This window comes from Uloborus diversus, unplaced genomic scaffold (assembly GCF_026930045.1).
Source record: "Uloborus diversus isolate 005 unplaced genomic scaffold, Udiv.v.3.1 scaffold_14, whole genome shotgun sequence".
In the NCBI taxonomy this organism is placed as follows: domain Eukaryota; kingdom Metazoa; phylum Arthropoda; class Arachnida; order Araneae; family Uloboridae; genus Uloborus; species Uloborus diversus.
The window spans coordinates 5262707-5273584 of NW_026558098.1; the positions used below are offsets into that span (position 1 = coordinate 5262707).

General features: G+C 36.9%; 1 protein-coding gene across 1 annotated transcript; it reads left to right on the top strand.

Annotated features, from left to right (window-relative positions):
* The first annotated feature begins 9364 nt into the window (after positions 1-9364).
* LOC129232868 (zinc finger protein 84-like) lies at positions 9365-10607 on the top strand. Its single transcript, XM_054866969.1, has one exon. It carries the CDS (start codon positions 9365-9367, stop codon positions 10466-10468), a length of 1104 nt encoding a protein of 367 aa, XP_054722944.1. The 3' UTR covers positions 10469-10607.
* The last annotated feature ends 271 nt before the right edge of the window (positions 10608-10878 follow it).

Below are 10878 nucleotides of genomic sequence, written 5' to 3' on the forward strand. Positions count from 1 at the left end.
TTTACATAGTATAAAATTATATTCATATTCATTAAATACATCCTCAATGGAATTATTTTTTGTTATCCTTCTCTTGTCTAGTTTTGTGTACCAAGTTCGATGTATATATTAGTATGACTATGATCAAAATTTCACTGAATAATCATCTTGATATTTGTTATTTCTTCCTACAATATGAAAATTATCCGTACTCAATATTGGCAAAGTTCAGCCAACAAGCGTTACTTTGCAATATTCTCTTGAAAACTGTCCATAAAACAGCTAGCCGGAAACCGCTCCTTTGATGTTCTACCCAATATTTAAACATCGTGATTGTTGATAATTGAAAAAAATTGTCGCCCAAGGGAATCTTTTTCCGAAATCTCAATTTGGGAGCTAAATCCTCTTAAAAAATGAAGGGCACCTGTTTTAAAAGTTACAGATGCAGGGTTCGACTAACTAAAAGCAGGGTTGGCAAAAACCTGGGTTTTTTAAAAAAGCCCATGGACCCAGGGTTTTTTGGGGTTTTTTAAATAAAACCCAAAAAAAAAACCAATTAAAGCTGTTAGTGGTGGTACTTGTAGCATATTGTAGCATTCGTATATGGGCAAAGCAGAAAATTATTTTGGAGTAAAAAAAGCTGGAAAATTCAGCGTTTTCTGAAGAAGAGTAAAAAAGACGACAAAACCCAAGAAAGACGAAGTTTCAGACTTTTTAGTTTCTATGATTACCAACAGTTAAGGCAAAGTTACTTCTCGAGTGATAAAATCTATTGTTCATTTGTAATTACTACATTTTTTTTCTTCACGTTTTACTTTACTGTATTTCATTTTGTTATGGAAAACTACTGTAGAACCTCAAGTAGTTTAAATCCCTTTTGACTGAAATCCAGCTTAATCAAGACATTTCTTTGAATTTTATGTTGTTTGTTTTTCTATTTCTGTTTACAGAGTAAGAAATATTAAACTTTCTCATGAGATAATGAAAATACTGTACATCCTATTCTGTTTTTTGTCCGACCGTTTGTGAAACCTGTTAATTTCTAAAAAGTATGCCTTGTTCATTCGAGATTTGTGACGTGTTGGTTTGCAGAAAATAATTCACATGAAAGCCTTTTAGCTGGAGAGTAGTTTCCTCTGTACAATCTGCAAATATTGAGAAAATCAGACGTGACAGGACTTAGTCAAGATAATTTGAGTTATTTATTGACCACATACATTGCCAGCTCAGTCTATTCCAGCCGAGGACTGCAGTTTCGAGCTTATTAGCACTCGTCCGCCCGGCATTTGAGTGACTGAGCTGCAGTCCTCGGCTGGAATTGACTGAGTTAGCAATGTATTTCTGTCTTAGCCCTGGCTATGGGCAGTAACTTTTTGAATATTTATTGACCAGTTAAAGAAAAAAAGTTAACTATATTTATTTAAAATCTTTTGAAGTATTTTTTAAATGCTGTTAAGAGTTAAGAAATATTATTAAAGTTCAAAATTCACTTTTTATGTCCATTGGCTGTGGTGAAGAACAAACAAAAAAGAAGTTTAAATTGTGAAAGTATTTAAATTGATTATTTTTTTAAAAAACTTCTTGGAAAATTTAAAAAATCCAAAAGTGGGCTAAATAATGGGTTTTTTAAGTGGGTTTTTTCAAAAAAAAACCCATTGGGTCCAATCCGGCCAACCCTGACTAAAAGTGAGGCCCAAGGTCCACAATAATTTGGAGGCCCCCTGAAGGCCATTATTTTTAAAATGTGTGTATTTTTTGTATAGTTGTAATGGCTATGCATAATTCTTTAAGTAATTTGGGGCCCCTTAGGAAGAGGGGGCCCCAGGCCCAGGCCTAGTAGGCCTGTATGGTAATCAGGCCCTGTACAGATGTCATTGTTTTCAACAGATGTGGCTGTGAATCTTGATGTAATTTCAAAATTTCAGCTATAAGAGATTGGATTTTACTTGGTAATAATATGTCTTATTTGTTTAACATTCGTTTTACTGTCCTAAAACCCCGGTCGCAAAGGACAAACAAATGTCCGCTCAGAGGAAAGTCATCAGCAATTTTATTAAACTTCTTCAGTGTTCTTTCTAGAAAAAGTCTCATGCAGTGTTGTTCTTATTTTGACCAGTATTACCTCAGTGAAAGCAAACAGTTTTTTTTTCGCAGTTCCTGGAGTGATGTCAATAAAACCCCTGAGAAATTAGCGAATTTCATTCCGATTCCGTGATTTTGAATCCCCCCTAACCCCCCGCAGGGTTCGTACTCTCCTTCAAAACTCCTCCAATACTCCTTCATCTGGGAAAAAATTTTGAAGGGCTCTTCAAACTCCTTCGTTTTGGTTTGAAGTTCTCCAGAACTCCTTCTTTTTTAGTTGAAGACTACATAGTCTTCCTCTATGACAGTAATTTAAAATACATACTTTGATCGAAAACTTAACTTTGTCACAAGGGCGAAGCTATAAGGGTGATGAAGGGGTGAAAACATTATTAGATGACGTAGACATTTCATAATTGAAGCAAACCATGCTTAAATGGGGGCTTGACTATTTTTCAGGTTTTATGATTACTGCATTTCCTTCCACCACACTCTTAGCTGCAAAAGTCAGTTTCTCTAATTATTACTTAAAGATACATAAGCAGATGTACTATATGAAGTGATTGTGTTAAAAACATAATTGTTTAGCAAATGGCAGTTATAATATTGTAAAATGGGTCATCCACAAGTGATGTCATGCCTTGCGGGGGAGACTGGTTCACGAAATTGTGACAGGGGGAAGAGAGAGGGTGACAAGAAGTGACATCACACAGTTATTATAACAATATGTTTATAAAAATGACATGTGACAAGAGGAGGAGTAAGATGAAGTGTGACGCTTTGTGACAAAGGGGAGAAGGGGTCAAAGATGTTGGGAAAAAAATGCGAATCATTTAAGGACAGCCCATTAGTATGTACTCTTTCCAATCCTCATTTTACTCCTTCAAAACTCCTTCTTTTAATTTCAGAAATTGAGTATGAACCCTGCCCCGAACTGACGAACCTACCATTAAGGAAACTAGGCTAGATCAAAGGAGTTATTTGTTTTTACTTCATTACGCAAAAAAATCTAGTTCTTCTATAATCTTGCTCCATCGCGTCTTACTGTCTCTTCCTTCGCGTTTATTGCAGAAAGGGCGTAAGTCCGGGACAGTTATTATAACAATATGTTTATAAAAATGACATGTGACAAGAGGAGGAGTAAGATGAAGTGTGACGCTTTGTGACAAAGGGGAGAAGGGGTCAAAGATGTTGGAAAAAAAAATGCGAATCATTTAAGGACAGCCCATTAGTATTTACTCTTTCAAATCCTCATTTTACTCCTCCAAAACTCCTTCATTTAATTTCAGAAATTGGGTACGAACCCTGCCCCGAACTGACGAACCTACCATTAAGGAAACTATGCTAGATCAAGGGAGTTATTTGTTTTTACTTCATTACGCAAAAAAAATCTAGTTCTTCTATAATCTTGCTCCATCGCGTCTTACTATCTCTTCCTTCGCGTTTATTGCAGAAAGGGCGTAAGTCCGGGACTTATGCCCTTTCTGCACTAAACGAAAACAATGACCCCTAAATAAAATGCTTTGTTGTACAAGGATCGACTTCCCTGCTACGCTAGACGATGTATCTACATTCAAATATGGGAAAACCACAGCTAACTCAATTTTGAAAAAAATGTGACTTAGGCCTTTTCTGCAATAACCGATTCAATTGTTTTATCGTGATGTTTATAATTTTTAATATTACTTCAAGTGCAGTCAATATTTTGTTTTACAATTAGTCAATTTTCATTTCTTTTCAATCTCTTTATACTAAATAAAAGTAAGGTTTCAAAGAAATTCTGGAAGGAACTCTGTGACGGAAAATCGTTGGAAAGGGTAGGATTTATCGCATTCTACGGAAATTGTTTCAATGCTCTAACTTAAATACGGGGAGAGTTATTTGCGTTTTTAGCTCGAACTTTTTTAGGCTCATCTAAAATTTAGGCACTACTTTTTTCATTAAATCTATCAGTAAAAAGCAAAGGAAGTGTCACACAATTTTCTTTTTGACAACGCTGAAAAGAGCGGCTTTTTTTACACCAAAACTAACTCGATCTCTGGTCGAAAACTAAGTTTCTATCTCCAAAGCAAAAAAAGTTACAAGCAGTTAAAAATAAAGTTTGAATCATTTCATCTCTATTAAAATTATTGATGTTTTATTTGGATCTGCCATAGTTACATCTTTTCGATTCGCATGTTCCTTCTTTCTTAGTCTCAAACTTTAAGGGTTTTGACTTTAACTGAAAATCTGAAGCTCAACTCAATTCAAGCTCCGAGCTAAAGAGCAAAATATATTACTAGAGACCACAAATATGAAAGCGACTTTTCAAATGTACAAAACTGCAGTTTTGCAATGCTCATGAGCCCCTCAGCTTTTACGGCTCTGCAACTCTGCAAGTGTGTACAAGTTATTTTGAAACCCGGGGAAGAGGTGCATTTTATTCAAAAGGAGCTCATTTTGCTTTTTTTAATCTGTTTCTTTCTAATAAAAGATTTAAATCTTTGCGAGTCAAATAAGATCTCGAAGCAATCTTCTGGGGGCGGTGAGCGTTAGCGAGCATGGGGCAGACCCCCCTAGTTTATTAAAACTAAATAAAAGAAATCATGCATGAACATGAGCATTCATTTATTGAGCAATCACGATTGCTTATTGTTCTCACTTGACTGTTTTTGGCGTTCCTATGATTTTATTTTCCCACCAGCACATTCCGCAGCACCACCATCGACCGGCACCTCACGATGCTGCTCCTCTAGCGAAAACCGTCTCCAGGTTTCGTCAATATCCTACACTTACACCATACATACACGCATCTACACACATATACATATATACACCTACACACATACACACACACTACACACTCATGCCTGCACACAAACACATACCCCCCACACACCCGTGCACACATACACACAACTACCCACACACTCATGCCTGAACACAGACACAAACACACATGCCTACACCCATACACATCTACACACAAACACCCCACACACAAACTCACACGCCTACATATACACACACTCGTGAATGCGAAAAACATAATTTGAATTCAAAATGATAAAATTCAAATTAATTTTTTTTTATTTATAATTTTTGAAATGAAGTACGTTTTAAACTATAAGCTAGACAATAAATTTCTTGCCGTTTTCGATGATGGAAAACACGATGATTTACAGAAAGTATAGTTCATTGTTAGTCCTCGAAGTTATCTGCATCGTCATCGTGGATCTTCTGCCAATGTGTCTCCAGCTGTGAAATCTCTTTGCGGTAAAGTTAGTCCTTGAAGTAATCTGCGTCGTCATCGTAGATCTTCTGCCAACATGTCTCCAGCTGTGCAATCTCTTTGCGGTAAATTTAGTCCTCGAAGTACTCTGCGTCGTCATCGTAGATCTTCTGCCAACGTGTCTCTAGCTGTGCAATCTCTTTGCGGTAAAGTTCGGGTGTCTTGGATGCAAAGAAGTCTGAGTCCTTTACGCAGGTCTACTTCTGTCATGAAGGACTTTCCCCGAAGCTAAATGAACAGGGATTGAAATATGTGTTAATTTGTTGACGCAGGGTCAGCTGAATACAAAGGATGGCACAAAGTCTCTCAAGTCGCCAAATGGTATCCATGGCCACCTGTACCACATGCGGTTGTGCGTTATCATGCCGGAAGAGAACTCCTTTGCGATTCACCAGTGATGGCTCCTCCGTTTGCAATGCTTGTTGTACACGTTACAATTGCTGCGAGTACATGGCTGCAGTGATGGTTTGGGACGCTGGAAGCAGCTCGTAGTGAACAACTTGGCGACTGGTTCACAAGAAACAGAGCATGATCTTGAGTGGGTTCATAAGCAGGGGGGCCCAACCCCCGAAGAGCAAGGCCCCCATTAATATCGCAAAACCCCTCCCCAAAAAAGAGAAAAATACCCCTCTAAACACCCCACCCCCTAAAAATTTCAATGCCACAGTCTGCGCCATGACCCTTCCCCCTCCCCAGATGGGTACCTCTGGCATAGGTGGCCATGCAGTGTAAGGGGCAGTGACCTGTGATGACAACCAACGTTTGGAACGCTTGGGAGTGGCATACAGGACTCACTTTTCATCACTAGGAGTCATTCGATAGAGTATGGGTTCGCTATAGTGCCGAGAAAGCAACGAGTTACAAGCTGCCACTTGTTGGTTGAATTTCTAACGGCTTGTGCAGGAAATCGCTTGCTTAGCCTGTATGACTTACCTAAGCCGTGCAGACGAAGTATAATTGTTTCGTCAGAATCATGAAACTGTCTTGCAAGTTTACCACATGCTAGGCTACTGTCCCCGTTGATGACCGACTACAGGGCTTCATTATCCAAGATTGGTGGTCGTCCACTACAGGGTTCATGACAAAGAGACACAGCTCCAGATCTGAACTTTTGGAATCATTGCCTTGCTGTACGTTCGCTTACAGCACTGTCCCCAAACGCTTGACACATTCGACGAGTTGATGCAGCTGCTGAAAAACCCATTTTAAAATCATAGCACTCCCTTAACATCTGGCTAAAGTAACCCGACAAGTGTTAAAAACACGAGAAACATTAATTGATTTATCTGACGGTTGCTTAAACCAAATGACGCACGAATTTTGCACACATATTGTTACTTCTTTCAATAGCAGAGTAAACACGGCAAGAACTTTATGGGTTACCTTACATATTAATAAATCCTCTATCGCACTGAATTGTCTAATGCCAGCAGTTAGTCAAATGAGGTTAGCAAACTTATGTAATAGTTAGTAAATATTTTAAATTAAAATAGTGCTTCAGAAAAGGTTTGTGTAGTTAAGTTTTAAATATTTAATTTAAATAAAAGTGAATAGCTCTGTGTTATGTAATTTTACTGCAATTGCAAATAATGCCCATTAAACAAGCTTTTGTCATTTTTAACGGTCAGATTTTTGACAGAACAGATAGACCGTGGTTAAAATTGCATAGAACCGTCCCATACGTTAATTTTACAACAGTTCTAGCTTGTACTTAAAAGTTTTTTGTTTTTTTTTTAATTACTGTAATTCTTAAATCTTTTTATTCATTTTCAGCTATTATAATCAAGGTTTCAACTTGTTGGAATTCAACAGGTGACAGACATTGGTGCCGATCGTACACACTTTTGTTACTGCTTTTGTCTGCGGGATTCATGACGAAGTGATTGTCTGATGAAATGCAACGGTGCGAAAATTTGGTTAAACTTGAAGTTCGTGGCTTGGAAAGAGTTGTATGCATTCCTTTTCCAACTGAGTTAACAGCAAGCGGAAGACTAATTCATATTGTATGTAGTGCGAGGTGCTTGGATTGCGGATTCTCTTTTGGTGATGTGGAAAGTAAATGCCTCAAGCTTGCATGCATTCTAGTTCATGCTGAAGCAAAAATCTATTCATCCTAACATCATCATTGCATAAAACTTTATCCAGTATGAACAAAAGTGTTTATCAGTTATGAAAGAAAATAGTGACACCTCCATAAACAAGAAATCTGTTTATTTTTTTGCATGCATCTTGTATTTGTGTTTCACTAATCCGTAAAAATTCAAGTAGAAGAGTGACATAAGGGCTAAAGTACTCTTTCAGTTCATAAATAAACTGTCTATCCTCGTGCTTACAAAAATTTACCGGAACAAAGCTGATCAGCTGTGAACCATAATCAAAAATCTATTCATCCTAACACCATCATTGAATAAAACTTTATCCAGTATGAACAAGAGTGTTTATCAGTTAAGAAAGAAAATAGTGACACCTCCATAAACAAGAAATCTGTTTATTTTGTTTTTGCATGCATCTTGTATTTGGGTTTCACTAATCCGTAAAAAATCAAGTAGAAGAGTGACATAAGGGCAAAAGTACTCTTTCAGTTCATAAATAAAATGTCTATCCTCGTGCTTACAAAAGTTTACCTTAACAAAGCTGATCAGCTGTGAACCATAATCAAAAATCTATTCATCCTAACACCATCATTGAATAAAACTTTATCCAGTATGAACAAGAGTGTTTATCAGTTAGGAAAGAAAATAGTGACACCTCCATAAACAAGAAATCTGTTTATTTTGTTTTTGCATGCATCTTGTATTTGGGTTTCACTAATCCGTAAAAATTCAAGTAGAAGAGTGACATAAGGGCAAAAGTACTCTTTCAGTTCATAAATAAAATGTCTATCCTCGTGCTTACAAAAGTTTACCTTAACAAAGCTGATCAGCTGTGAACCATAATCAAAAGTGTAATCAAGAGGAGGCAACTTTGCTATCTGATGAAAAACTTCTCATTTCATCTTAGGAAAACATCTGACCTTGTTTTGTGTGATCATCAGTAGCATGTGTAAGAAGGTTGTTTGTTATTTCCATTTCTTTTTACTTTGTTTGCACAATCGTGTGAGAAGTTAAATTTACTAAGCACTGATGCGTACAAAAAGGTTTTTTTTTTTTTTTTAAATTAAAAAAGACATTCAATTGCATTAAAGTTAAACTATCTGTACGTACAAAAGAAATCATTGACATCAAGCCTCGACCCTTTCGACAAACTCTTTGCTTTCGAAACTGAAAAGAGGACATTAAAAATAGTAAAAAGTGTGATGTAAAAGTATGTGTGTGCAGGAGATTTTATTGAGAACTTACTCCACCATAAACCTACAATATCTATTTAAAAAAAAGTTTGTGTCAATTTTATGACAAGACTCTCACAAATTAACTATAAAAGCAAAGTATGGTAGCAGACACTCAGGTAAACAAGCAAAAAAAGGAAGAAAAAAGATTGACTCTTAGTGGGGAGAAAACTTGGCTTCTCGGACGTATCTAAGAAAAATAAAATGCTTGTTCTATTTTTTATTTATCAAAGCTCTTTTTAGAACTTAATTTATTAATTAAATCCCACCTTTCTAAGCGTTTTAAGACTGAAGGAACTTTTCCATCTTAGTAAAAATCTATCAGTTTTAGAATTTTATCAAAAACACTCTCATATTCATTTACGATGGATTATCAGTCTGAGATTCATCATGGCTCTAAAAACGGATATTTGTGCGAATTTTGTTCAAAGGCATTTTCCGACACTTCACATTACATGAGACATCTAAGAATCCATACTGGAGACCAACTGTATTCCTGTGACCATTGCTCAAAGGCATTTTCCAACACTTCACATTTAATGAGACATCTGAGAACCCATACTGGCGAAAAACCGTATTCCTGTGAGCATTGCTCAAAGGCATTTTCCAACACTTCACATCTAATGAGACATCTGAGAACCCATACTGGTGAAAAACCGCATTCCTGTGAACATTGCTTAAAAGCATTTTCCAACACTTCAGATTTAATGAGACATCTGAGAACCCATACTGGCGAAAAACCGCATTCCTGTGAACATTGCTCAAAGGCATTTTCCAACACTTCACATCTAATGAGACATCTGAGAACCCATACTGGTGAAAAACCGCATTCCTGTGAACATTGCTCAAAGGCATTTTCCAACACTTCACATCTAATGAGACATCTGAAAACCCATACTGGTGAAAAACCGCATTCCTGTGAACATTGCTCAAAAGCATTTTCCAACACTTCAGATTTAATAAGACATCTGAGAATCCATACCGGAGATTTAAAGAGCCATGCTGGCGAGAAACCGTATTCCTGCGAACATTGTTCAAAGGCGTATTCTTACACTTCAGATTTAATGAGACATCTGAGAACCCATACTGGCGAAAAACCGCATTCCTGTGAACATTGCTCAAAGGCATTTTCCAACACTTCACATTTAATGAGACATCTGAAAGTTCATACTGGAGAGAAACCGTATTCCTGTGAACATTGTTCAAAGGCATTTTCAGACAATTCACATTTAAAGAGACATCTGAGAACCCATGCTGGCGAGAAACCGTATTCCTGTGAACATTGTTCAAAAGCATTTTCTGACAATTCATATTTAACGAGACATCTGAGAACCCATACTGGAGAGAAACCGTATTCCTGTAAATATTGTTTTAAGGCATTTTCCAAAACTTCAAATTTAATGAGACATCTAAAAACCCATACTGGCGAGAAACCACATTCCTGTGAACATTGCTCAAAGTCATTTTCCAACACTTCAGATTTAAAGAGACATCTTAGAATCCATACGGGAAATTTAAAGAGCCATGCTGGTGAAAAACCGTATTCCTGCGAACATTGTTCAAAGGCGTATTCCAACACTTCAGAGTTAATGAGACATCTGAGAACCCATACTGGCGAAAAACCGTATTCCTGTGAACATTGCTCAAAGGCATTTTCCAACACTTCACATTTAATGAGACATCTGAGAATCCATACTGGAGAGAAACCGTATTCCTGTGAACATTGTTCAAAGGCATTTTCAGACAATTCACATTTAATGAGACATCTGAGAACCCATGCTGGCGAGAAATCTCAATCCTGTGATTATTGATCTCAGACGTTTTCCCTTGCTTCATTTTAAAGATACATATGAGAATCTATAGTAGAGAGAAACTTTACTTCTGTGAACGTTATTCAAAGCAATTTTTCAGCTCCTCTTATTTCAAGATTAATTTGATGTACCACAATGGTGCAAAACCACATTGCTGTAAAGTTTGATTAAAGAAAGTTTGTAAGTAGCAAGCCTCAAAGTAATACTTGAGAACACGTACTGGATAAAAGTCATTTTCCTTTGAAGTTGTTTTAAGTACTTTGCGTAACGTGTACACCTGAACGTTGTTGGGACTTCCAAATGACCAAATGATATTATCAATTCTTCATGATCATTTAATATACAGTTGGCTCTCTGCTTAACGACTTTCAAGGGACCACAAACAATCGTCCTTAAGTAGAAAGCGTTCT

Excerpts from the sequence above, each read along its gene's own strand:
- LOC129232868 (XM_054866969.1), top strand. The coding sequence starts at position 9,365 with ATGAGACATCTGAGAACCCATACTGGCGAAAAACCGCATTCCTGTGAA.